Source organism: Dendrobates tinctorius, unplaced genomic scaffold (assembly GCF_039654945.1).
Source record: "Dendrobates tinctorius isolate UK_male_01 unplaced genomic scaffold, ASM3965494v1 ptg000011l, whole genome shotgun sequence".
NCBI lineage: Eukaryota > Metazoa > Chordata > Amphibia > Anura > Dendrobatidae > Dendrobates > Dendrobates tinctorius.
Genome location: NW_027361679.1, coordinates 128,669,347 through 128,681,787, shown reverse-complemented (window position 1 = coordinate 128,681,787; position 12,441 = coordinate 128,669,347). Strand labels below are relative to the sequence as shown.

The 12,441-nt window shown below is 43.7% G+C and overlaps 1 protein-coding gene across 1 annotated transcript in view; it reads right to left on the bottom strand.

Moving 5' to 3' along the window:
• The window catches only part of LOC141100322 (cocaine- and amphetamine-regulated transcript protein-like), a 64,699-nt gene extending 57,598 nt beyond the window's left edge, over positions 1 to 7,101 (bottom strand). The window contains exons 1-2 of the mRNA XM_073588718.1: positions 6,942 to 7,101; positions 4,436 to 4,519 (exon numbers count right to left, since the gene is read on the bottom strand). Coding sequence (XP_073444819.1) covers positions 4,436 to 4,519; positions 6,942 to 7,073 — 216 coding nt within the window. The 5' untranslated portion in view covers positions 7,074 to 7,101. The remainder of the gene's footprint in view (positions 1 to 4,435; positions 4,520 to 6,941) is intronic.
• Positions 7,102 to 12,441: the final 5,340 nt, after the last annotated feature.

Sequence of the window (12,441 nt, the reverse complement as noted above, 5' to 3'; positions counted from 1 at the left end):
CGCTATGTGACAGGCTCGATGGCACTGCTGTGACAAAAGTGACTAGAGGATAAGGGAGATTTTGAATATCTGCACACACTTTTGGACACTGGACACTTTTGGATTGTGTGAGGCCCACTGATATCTGAGCGCTATGTGACAGGCTCGATGGCACTGCTGTGACAAAAGTGACTAGAGGATAAGGGAGATTTTGAATATCTGCACACACTTTTGGACACTGGACACTTTTGGATTGTGTGAGGCCCACTGATATCTGAGCACTATGTGACAGGCTCGATGGCACAGCTGTGACCAAAGTGACTAGAGGATAAGGGAGATTTTGAATCTCTGCACACACTTTTGGACACTGGATGGACACTTTTGGATTGTGTGAGGCCCACTGATATCTGAGCGCTATGTGACAGGCTCGATGGCACAGCTGTGACCAAAGTGAAGAGAGGATAAGGGAGATTTTGAATATCTGCACACACTTTTGGACAGTGGACACTTTTGGATTGTGTGAGGCCCACTGATATCTCAGCGCTATGTGACAGGCTCGATGGCACTGCTGTGACAAAAGTGACTAGAGGATAAGGGAGATTTTGAATTTCTGCACACACTTGTGGACAGTGGACACTTTTGGATTGTGTGAGGCCCACTGATATCTGAGCGCTATGTGACAGGCTCGATGGCACTGCTGTGACAAAAGTGACTAGAGGATAAGGGAGATTTTGAATTTCTGCACACACTTGTGGACAGTGGACACTTTTGGATTGTGTGAGGCCCACTGATATCTGAGCGCTATGTGACAGGCTCGATGGCACTGCTGTGACAAAAGTGACTAGAGGATAAGGGAGATTTTGAATATCTGCACACACTTTTGGACACTGGACACTTTTGGATTGTGTGAGGCCCACTGATATCTCAGCGCTATGTGACAGGCTCGATGGCACTGCTGTGACAAAAGTGACTAGAGGATAAGGGAGATTTTGAATTTCTGCACACACTTGTGGACAGTGGACACTTTTGGATTGTGTGAGGCCCACTGATATCTGAGCGCTATGTGACAGGCTCGATGGCACTGCTGTGACAAAAGTGACTAGAGGATAAGGGAGATTTTGAATATCTGCACACACTTTTGGACACTGGACACTTTTGGATTGTGTGAGGCCCACTGATATCTGAGCGCTATGTGACAGGCTCGATGGCACTGCTGTGACAAAAGTGACTAGAGGATAAGGGAGATTTTGAATATCTGCACACACTTTTGGACAGTGGACACTTTTGGATTGTGTGAGGCCCACTGATATCTGAGCGCTATGTGACAGGCTCGATTGCACTGCTGTGACAAAAGTGACTAGAGGATAAGGGAGATTTTGAATATCTGCACACACTTTTGGACACTGGACACTTTTGGATTGTGTGAGGCCCACTGATATCTCAGCGCTATGTGACAGGCTCGATGGCACTGCTGTGACAAAAGTGACTAGAGGATAAGGGAGATTTTGAATTTCTGCACACACTTGTGGACAGTGGACACTTTTGGATTGTGTGAGGCCCACTGATATCTGAGCGCTATGTGACAGGCTCGATGGCACTGCTGTGACAAAAGTGACTAGAGGATAAGGGAGATTTTGAATATCTGCACACACTTTTGGACACTGGACACTTTTGGATTGTGTGAGGCCCACTGATATCTCAGCGCTATGTGACAGGCTCGATGGCACTGCTGTGACAAAAGTGACTAGAGGATAAGGGAGATTTTGAATCTCTGCACACACTTTTGGACACTGGACACTTTTGGATTGTGTGAGGCCCACTGATATCTGAGCGCTATGTGACAGGCTCGATGGCACAGCTGTGACCAAAGTGACTAGAGGATAAGGGAGATTTTGAATCTCTGCACACACTTTTGGACACTGGATGGACACCTTTGGATTGTGTGAGGCCCACTGATATCTGAGCGCTATGTGACAGGCTCGATGGCACAGCTGTGACCAAAGTGACGAGAGGATAAGGGAGATTTTGAATATCTGCACACACTTTTGGACAGTGGACACTTTTGGATTGTGTGAGGCCCACTGATATCTGAGCGCTATGTGACAGGCTCGATTGCACTGCTGTGACAAAAGTGACTAGAGGATAAGGGAGATTTTGAATATCTGCACACACTTTTGGACACTGGACACTTTTGGATTGTGTGAGGCCCACTGATATCTGAGCGCTATGTGACAGGCTCGATGGCACAGCTGTGACAAAAGTGACTAGAGGATAAGGGAGATTTTGAATCTCTGCACACACTTTTGGACACTGGACACTTTTGGATTGTGTGAGGCCCAATGAATATCTGAGCGCTATGTGACAGGCTCGATGGCACAGCTGTGACAAAAGTGACTAGAGGATAAGGGAGATTGGATTGCTTTTAAAAAAGCAGTTTGCGGAGCAGTGGGTAAACAGCAATGCCAGCCTGTCAGGAAGCCTTAGAAGGCAGCCCAACAACCAACACCACTGATACACCACTATATAGCCTCCCCTTGCACTGCACACACAGTGACTGGTGTGTTGTGCAGGCCAAATTGCTAGCAGCAGAAGCAGTTTTTTTTTCTTCTCAGCAGGACAAAAAAAAAAAATTGGGATTGCTTTTAAAAAAGCAGTTTGCGGAGCAGTGGGTAAACAGCAATGCCAGCCTGTCAGGAAGCCTTAAAAGGCAGCCCAACAACCAACACCACTGATACACCACTATATAGCCTCCCCTTGCACTGCACACACAGTGACTGGTGTGTTGTGCAGGCCAAATCGCTAGCAGCAGAAGCAGTTTTTTTGTCTTCTTCCCTGCCTAACGCTATCCCTACAGAATCAGCAGCAACCTCTCCCTATACTAAGATCGGCAGAAGTAAGATGGCGGTCGGCGTGCACGCCCTTTTATACCCCCTGTGACGCCCACCAAAGCAAGCCAATCACTTGCATGCCCTTCTGAAAGATGGTGGTGACCCGTGCCTATGTCATCACGTTGCCCACAGTGTCCGTGGATCCTGATTGGCTGAAAAAGAGCGCAAAACAAACTTTTGAAACGCGACTTTGGCGCATAAGTTGCCGACCTCGTGGCCGACCTCATCCTAGGGTCGGGTTTCATTTCATGAAACCCGACTTTGCCAAAAGTCGGCGACTTTTGAATTTTTTTGACCCGTTTCGCTCAACTCTAGTTAAAACATAACCTTTAATCAATTATTAAAAAGACAAATATCACAAACAAACCAAATAAAGTGCTCGTGCAAACCAGTGCTCATTAAAAAATGGTTTGGTCTCACCACTGTTCAAGGACAAAAGATCCCAGCATCCTTCCGGAAGTACTTTGCCAGGTGATGGATCCAAACAAGGGAAAGGAGGAATATATATGGGGAGAGAGACGTAAGCTGTATGTAATAATTTAAACAGTGGCTTTCCCTCACATACGTGGTATTGGCTACTCAGGAGAAATTGCACAACAAATTTTGTGGTCCATTTTCTCCTGATACCCTTGTGAAAATAAAAAATCTTGGTAAATGTTTTTGTGAAAAAAGTAAAATGTTCATTTTTTTCCTTCCACATTGCTTTAGTTCTCGTGAAGCACCTGAATGGTTAATAAACTTCTTGAATGTGGTTTTGAGCACCTTGAGGGGTGCAGTTTTTAGAATGGTGTCACTTTTGGGTATTTTCTGTCATATTGACCCCTCAAACTCACTTCAAATGTGTTGTGATCCCTAAAAAAAATGGTTTTGTAAATTTGGTTGGAAAAATGAGAAATCGCTGGTCAACTTTTAACCCTTATAATGTCCTAACCAAAAAAAAAATATGTTTCCAAAATTGTGCAGGTGTAAAGTAGACATGTGGGAAATGTTATATATTAACTATTTTGTGTGACATATCTATTTGATTTAAGGGCACAAAAATTAAACGTTTGAAAATTGTAAAATTGGCAACCTTTTTGCCATATTTCCATTTTTTTCATAAATAAATGCAAGTCATATCAAAGAAATTTTACCACTAATATGAAGTACAATATGTCACAAAAAAATCTTAGAGTCAGTGGGATTCATTAAAGCGTTCCAGAGTTATAACCTCATAAAGTGACAGTGGTCAGAATTGTAAAAATTGGCCTGGTCATTAAGTACCAAATTGGCTCTGTCACTAAGGGGTTAAAGTATGATTTATGATATATTTTGGGAAAGTTTTTTTAAAAATTGTTGTTTTTTTGTAATATTGGGTTAATTTTATAAATTCTTGCCATGCATTTTCAAGACTATGTCAACAACTTTAAAGTAAGAAGTTAACAAGTCACTTGTCATTCTTCTTTATTGAAAAATTAAAGTAAAAAAAAACATAAATATTTTGTGGGATACATTTTGGATATTTAATTGCCAAATTACTTTATTTCTATTACTGCTACTAAATGCAATGTGCAATAGTCACCACTTACCGAAGGCACCCATCCCAGCTTTTTGTCCAGGGGAAGAATCCTTTTGCTTTTGAGTTTCTCCAGCACTTCCTGTAAAGCTTCTATCTAAAATATGAGATATATTACATGTTTGTATGCTGTATCATTTCTTAGAGGGGTTTTCCATTCTTATCACAAATATATGCCATCACTAGGCAATCAGTGTGGGTCTGACAGCAGGGACGCTCGCAAAAAATAATTAAAGTGAATAACATGGTGGTGCACTTTGATAGATGGGATGCTGAGTAAAAATAGACAGAGCTTAGAGGTTTCTTCATTCTAGCAATCAGTGGGATCCCAATGGTCAGTCCCTCAAAATCTGCAATTATAGACATCCTATTGAAATGATGTCCTGTGCTAAAATGTAGAATCCCCTTAAAGTGTACCTGACAATTGCATTCCCTAAATAAATTATTTTTTTTCTTTTCCTAACTTGTGGCACTACAGGATTTATAGAATTAAAAAATCCTGCTTTTCTCATGTGGGTTTATGCTAGGTGATAAAGGAAAAGGATTGCTGTCGTCACATCTTGGTATTCTTTCCTCTTAAAGGGAATCTGTCACCTATTTTTAGCCCTATCAGCTGCCAGCGCCACCATCAAGGGCTTATCTACAGCATTCTGTAATGAAAGATAAGAAAAACACGTTAGATTATACTCACCCAGGGGGCGCGGTCGGGTGCGGTGGGTGTTGCGGTCCGGTCCGGCTCCTCCCATCTTCACACGATGATGTCCTCCTCTTTGCTTCTCCTTCGACTCTTGCGCAGATGTACTTTATCTGCCCTGTTGAGGGCAGAGTAAAGTACTTTAGTGCGCAGGCGCCGGACCTCTCTGACCTTTCCCGGCGCCTGCGCACTTCAGTACTTTACTCTGCCCTCAACAGAGCATATAAAGTACGCCTGCGCAGGAGCTGCCGCAGAAGTAAGGAAGAGGACGGCATCGTATGAAGATGGGAGGCGCCGGACTGGACCGTGACACCCATCGGACCGGACGCCAGGGTGAGTATAATCTAAGTTGTTTTTCTTCTCTTTCAGGTTACATCGGAGGCTTATCTACAGAATTACAGAATGCTGTAGATAAGCCCCTGATGGCAGTGGCTGCACCTCATAGGGCAAAATGGGGTGACATATTCCCTTTAAGTGGGGATACAGACGTGCCAAAACTTCTGGTTTAGATATATATTATAAATTTGGGAATTGTAAAATTGCAGATCACTAAAACCCTATTCACATCACCTTGTAAGTCTCCTTTCGACATACTGTATAAGCTAGGAGAAGTTTCCTGGGACATAGTCCTTCAATGGTGGGCTGCAACACATTGCACTGTACAGACATGCAATTCAAAAGGAACACTACCTATAGGCTTCCATAGCAAAAAGGATTATATACCATACGGTAGACTTTTTTTTTTTACATATTCCAACTAGTGACAGGTGAACGTGCTTGGATAGCGTCTTATCCAAGCATCTGGGCGTGCTCGTATATTATGTTCGAGTCCCCGCGACTGCATGATTTGTGGCTGTTAGACAGCCTCGACACATATGGGGATTGCCTCTTTGTTACACAATCACACATGTGTTGCTGCTGTCTAACATCCACAAATCATGCAGCCGTGGGGACTCGAACATAATATACGAGCACACACAAGACATTCGGATAACACCCAAGCACGCTCGGATAAGACGTTATCCGAGCACGTTTGCTCATGACAAATTCCTACTTTATTTGTAAGGAAGTGTAATTTAACAAAAAATAAATTATACAAACATATAGCAGCCTAAGGCCTCTTTCACACTTCAGTTTTTTACAATCAGTCACAATCCGCCAGGTTTTGAAAAAAATGGATCCTCAATTTTCTTTTGAGGATCCGTTTTTTTTTCCCCATTGACTTCCATTTATGGCGGATTGTGACGGATTGCCGTCCGTTGCATCCGTTTTTTTGGAGGATCCGCCAAAAGTAGCTGTCCGTCACCATCCTCAAAGATTTCAAAACGGAGCTTGTAATGTTTTTTTCTCTGGGGGATCCTCCAGACACTCATTTAACCCGAAATTCTTTCTGGGTGCCGGACAAAAAAACTTCTCTCTCTCTCTCTCTCCTCTCTCCCCTTTTCCAGGCTGCGATTCCTTTAAAATTCTTCATTTGTCGGATCCGTCAAAAAAACGGACGGGTGGCATTCGTTGTCATCAGTACTACAACAGATCCGCCATCCGTCCTTTTGGCGGATTATGACTGATGCAAAAAACTGAAGTGTGAAAGAGGCCTAACAGAGGCAGAACAGACTCTTTTTTCGGGGAAGGCACCTGTATGCATACACTTGGAATAATACGACAGGAACCTTTCCCAGTATATATGCCAAGCAGAGGACCATAATATGATGTTCTCAGGGCCCAAGTAATAATAATAAGCTTACCAAAGCTGACTACCCAGACGCACAGGATTATACAAGCTACTTCAGTATATACAGTAGTTAAATAGAATTGGAAATCTTACCAGCTCCTTTTCTTCCTGGCTATTATTGTCAGAGATATCTGCTGATCTGACCCCAACTGTCTCCTCACTGCACACCAGCAGCATTAATAGGGACAAGGAGACATAGACGAGTGGTAGCCGACTGATCAGCATGGTGCAAGTCCAGTGGATCCTTTTAGCCTACTTTGTCTATGGTACTGATTCTTACTTTTATACCTTATCTGTATACAATCATTATCACTATCACGTCAGTCTAGTTCTTTCTTCACCGGATTTGCTAATGTTTGTTTGCAGACACATCACCTCTCTTCCTGAAGTGCATGTGTTTCTATTAACCCATTGACTTTAACAGAGAATTCTTGAAACATATATTGCATGTCATTTATTATAAAGTAATACAGTTATACCCTGGGGCGTCTCAATAGATTAAGAGGTGGGAGGTTTTGTAGGCATTGTATAATTAGAATAGATTACCTAATGCATGACACGTTAACTCTTTTAACTATGTATAGCCACCATCTACAGTGCCATGAAAACGTATTCATATCCTGAGACCTTTCCACCTTTTTTCATGTTACACCCACAAACTTAAATTAATTTTATTGGGTTTTATGAGATATACTAACCCAAAGTATTAACCCCTTCGCACCAGAGCCTGTTTTTGCCTTCGTGACCGGGCCAATTTTTTCAATTCTGACCAGTGTCATTTTATGAGGTCATAACTCTAGAACGCTTCAACAGATCTTGCTGATTCGCACATTGTTTTCTCGTGACATATTGTACTTCATGATAGTGGTAAAATTTCTTAGATATGACTTGCGCTTATTTGTTAAAAAAAATAGAAATTTGGCGAAAATTTAGAAAATTTAGAAATTTTGCATGTCACGTTTGGAGAGCCCCTGATGTGCCTAAACAGTGTAAACCCCCCACAAGTGACCCCATTTTGGATACTAGACCCTCCAAGGAGCTTATCTAGATGTGTTGTGAGCACTTTGAACCCCCAAGTGCTTCACAGAAGTTTATAACGTAGAGCCATGAAAATAAAAAATCATTTTTTTTCAACAAAAATGATCTTTTAGCCCCCAATTTTTTATTTTCACAAGGGTAACAGGAGAAATTGGACCCTAAGAGTTGTTGTCCAATTTGTCTTCTGTACGCTGGCACCCCATATGTGGGAGAAAACTACTGTTTGGGCACACGGTGGGGCTCGGACTGGTCTATGGGCATCATGTTGCGTTTGCAGAGCCCCTGATGTACCTAAACAGTGGAAACCCCCAATTCTAATTCCAACCCTAACCCCAACACACCCCTAACCCTAATCCCAACTCTAACCATAACCCTAACCATAAACCTAACACCAACACACCCGTAAGCCTAATCCCAGCCCTAGCCCTAACCTTAGCCCTAACCCTAGCCCTAGCCCTAACCCTAGCCCTAACCTGCGTACCTGCTTTTTTTTTAACTTTTTTTTTTAGACAAGATCACTGCCCTGCGATCTGACTCATAGTAACACCACTTCTCCTCTAATCTCGCACTGACAGGAGATCAGAGGAGAAGCAGCATTACTATGTGACAAGATCGCTGCCTGGCTCATAGTAACGCCACTTCTCCTCTGATCTCACACTGACAGATGATCAGAGGAGAAGCAGCGTTACTGTGTGACAAGATCGCTGCCTGGCACAACTGTGCCAGGCAGCGGTCATCTGTGCCAGGCAGCGATCTAGTCACACAGTAACGCTGCTTCTCCTCTGATCATCTGTCAGTGTGAAATCAGAGGAGAAGTCACGTTACAATGAGTGAGATCACCGGGAAACAAGCAGCTTTCCCAGCGAGCTCTCTCATTGGCTGCTGTGACGCTGACATCATCAGGACCTGAACCAATCAGGTCTCGATGACGTCGGGGATCCCAGCATGCATTGTGCACCGGGATCCCCGCATTATAAGGTATGTGGGGGTCCCGGGGGGGGCACAAAACCGCCAACAGTAGATAAACATCAGCGCTGCACAAAGCCCAGCAAGCGCCGACGTTTATCTACAGTTGGTGGTCGGGAAGCGGTTAAGCGGTTGTGAATTGTAAAGGAAGCGATACATATTTTTCTAATTATTTTAAAATTAAAAATTTGAAAATTGTGACTTTCATTTGCATTGAGCACCCATGTATTATGATACAGTCAACTAAATAAAATCCTGAGTGACTAATTGATTCCAGAAGTCACGTAATTTGTACATTGAGTACACCTGTGTGTAATTTATCACTAGTATGACTACAGCTGTTCTGTGTATGCCTCAGAGATTTGTTTGAAAGCATTAGGGATCAAACAGCATCATGAAAACCAAGGAACACACTAGACATGTCAGGGATAAAGTTGTTTAGAAGAAAGCAGGGTTAAGTTATGAAAAAAAACTAGCCCAAGCTCTGAACATCTTACAGAGCACTGTTCAATCGATCGTCCTAAAATGGAAGGAGTATAGCATAACTGCAAACCTACCAAGACATGGCAGTCTATCTGCAATCAAAGAATAAAAAATCCACAGCACCTCATAGCAATAAGGGGTCAACTTTACCCACAATAGAGGCGCACGTCAATTCCAGAGAGTCCCTCCAAGAAAATATTCAGACATCCAAATAAAATATGAAGACAGCGCCTCAAAAGTTGGTGAAAAGTTGGTGAAAAATTCTGTTTCTTTATTCTGCCATCTGAGGCGCTGTCTTCATTTTTTATTTGGATGTATGGCAGTCTATCTGATCTGACATCCCAAGAAAGGCAAGTGCTAATTAGGGAAGCACCCAGGAGGCTCATGGTCACTCTGAAGGAGCTGCAGAGATCCACAGCTCAAATGGAAGAAGGTGCTGTTGTCAAATGAGAGCAATATAGAACTTTTTGCGCTAAATGCAAAACGCTATGTGTGGTGTAAAGCTAATACTGCATGCTACCCTGAAAACACAATCTTCACCGTCAAACATGGTGGTGTTTGTCTTTAGCATGTACAGGGAGTCTAGCCAGAGTTGATGGGAAGATGGATGGAGCTAAACAGGAGGAAATCTGTTAGACGCTGCAAAAGACTTGAGATTTGAGAATAAGACAACGACCTTAAAGATACTGTTAGGCGTCAGGTTCCGGGTGCTGCACAGCGGGAATCCCGAGCCTTGCCACCTTCGGTCTCCCATTCCTCTCCGGCCACAGTGGAGTCTGCTCAGCAGACTTCACGATCCTGGCGTTCAGCCCACACCAGCATTGTGGGTTCAGTTGCTACAGCCACCTCCGGTTCAGTTATGGCAATGCAACCTGGCCAGCAGCAAAAGACTCCAGAGGCTCTTTCCTTCGGCCCACTGAGCATGCTCATGAGACGATCTCCCATTGGGGATAGGGAGTCACATGCTCAGGTCCTTCTCCTGTTCCGATTGGTCCATCTGGAGCATCAGGAAGGTCTCGGAAGCGCACATCTTTAAAAGGTCCGCACGGCCGCTCAGCCATGCGCTAGTATAGACTCTTGTTGCTATATGTGTGGATGATGACGGATGCATGTACCAGGTGAATGACTCATTAAGATTCCCCTCCCTTGGATATTACGTGCGAGGTTAGGGAACTAGTTTCAGAGTCAGCGCCAGTCAGTGGCTAGCCATAGGCCACAAGTGCTCGCCACTTCCCAGCACTAGCGTCCGATGGTGTCGCCTGTCATTGGGCACCAACGTACCACACCTAGCACTGTCGCTCCACCGCAGGCACCATCGTACCACGCCTAGCACTGTCGCTCCGCCGCAGTCATCTTCAGTTAGCGGTGTTCGCAGCTGCGACGTCACACGCTCAGTAGGTCTAGAGGGACGTTGGTCCTATGTCCTGGGGCCAGAGTTCTGTGACCATATACCGAGCGCTCATCTCCCCGAGCGCTGTGAGTGTGAAGAGGCTCGGCATTTGTGTATTAGCGATAGTGCAGCTCTGTGAGGTAACAGAGTCCGCCCAGCGCACACCGGATGACGTTTAACCCGTGTGTGTTTTACCGCCATATAGGGCGTCCGCTGTTATGAATGGGTCACCGAGGAGAAAAAAACAAAACAAGCTAAGTCACAGAAAACCAGAGAGGTTGGTAACTATGCAGATTGCAGATCCCTGATCTTACCACACAACTAACAGTAGCCGTGGAGCGTGCCTACGATGTTCCTAGACGCCTCGTCATGGCCGGACGACTAAATTAGCCTAAAGCAAGAAAAGGGAAAACTAACTGCCCCAGAGCAGACCCCAAAGGAATAGATAGCCCCCACACATGTATTGACGGTGAAACAAGATGAAGGCACAAACACAGGCAGGAAAATAGGCTGAGCAAATGATGGGGCCCAAACTAACTAGACAGGATGATAAGGAGAGAGTTAAATTAACCCTTCATGGTTGAGCCAGTGATTTCCAAATTATTCCAGTGTTGCTAGCAACTCAAATGACCACACGGAGACGGGGTCTCTGTACGGGAGGATCGAGGCAGATCACTAAGCCCCTTTATTTTAGTCACATCTTTTATAATCTTTTGCTTAATTATGCAAGGTTCTCAAGTACCAATAGCATCTTTTCACTTTATAAGCCAATAATATTGCAAGAAAACCGGAAACTACATATATGTCCGTATCCAAATAGAAAGTAGTATAATGGCATATTCAGAGCAATACACTCCCCCCCCGAGCCCCTTATCTTGCACCTGATGGAAACAGTCTGGTTTCATGACAGGCCATGCCAATTATAAAAATTTATCTTACAACAACAAAAACGGAGAAACGAAACCTTACATTGAATGGATAAAACGAAACTTCAACTCTGATTTTAGTATTAACCCTTAACATTCCCCCCTAGATAAATTTTTTTAACACATATGCAGCATCAGAGGTGCTATCCCAAGCTAACAGCTTGAGGGGTACTGGTCTTCACATGACTGATGCCGTGTTACCAGTCATGGCTGTCGCGGCGCACCCGTCCCCCCTGTATACTGCAGTTCACGAATAACAATTTTTGATGACGGTGGTGGAGATCTTTTGTAGGTAGCCATGCGCTTGGCTTCAACATCTTCATCAAGTAGCCTTTTGAGATCGGTGTAGAGAAAAGCAGAGGCAACGACACCTTTGGTATCATCATTAGCTGGCTTAGTGTAGAATTTCCTAATACATACAGAAATACACCAAAAAACAAGTTTTAGTATCACATATACAACAAGGATACAGGCAGCAATGTGTAACAAGCTTTGTAAGATCCCAGCTATTCAGCCCCCAATTCCCCTAAATCAATTGGCTGAATTGAAAAAGGAGAAGGTGTCTGAACAACCAACTGTCCTTATTACGATCATTGTCTTTATCGTATTAATCTCTTAGTCATTGAATATCTTCTAACTTTAACTTTTAACTTCTACCACTAATAATATGAAAAATGCAGAAAACCAAAACATTATGCCCTTTCATTTGCTATTGGCTTGTTGGGTGATGAGGAGAACTTGATAGGGACCGTCATACAAGGGTTCTAGTCCGTGCTTCCTGACATGCCTT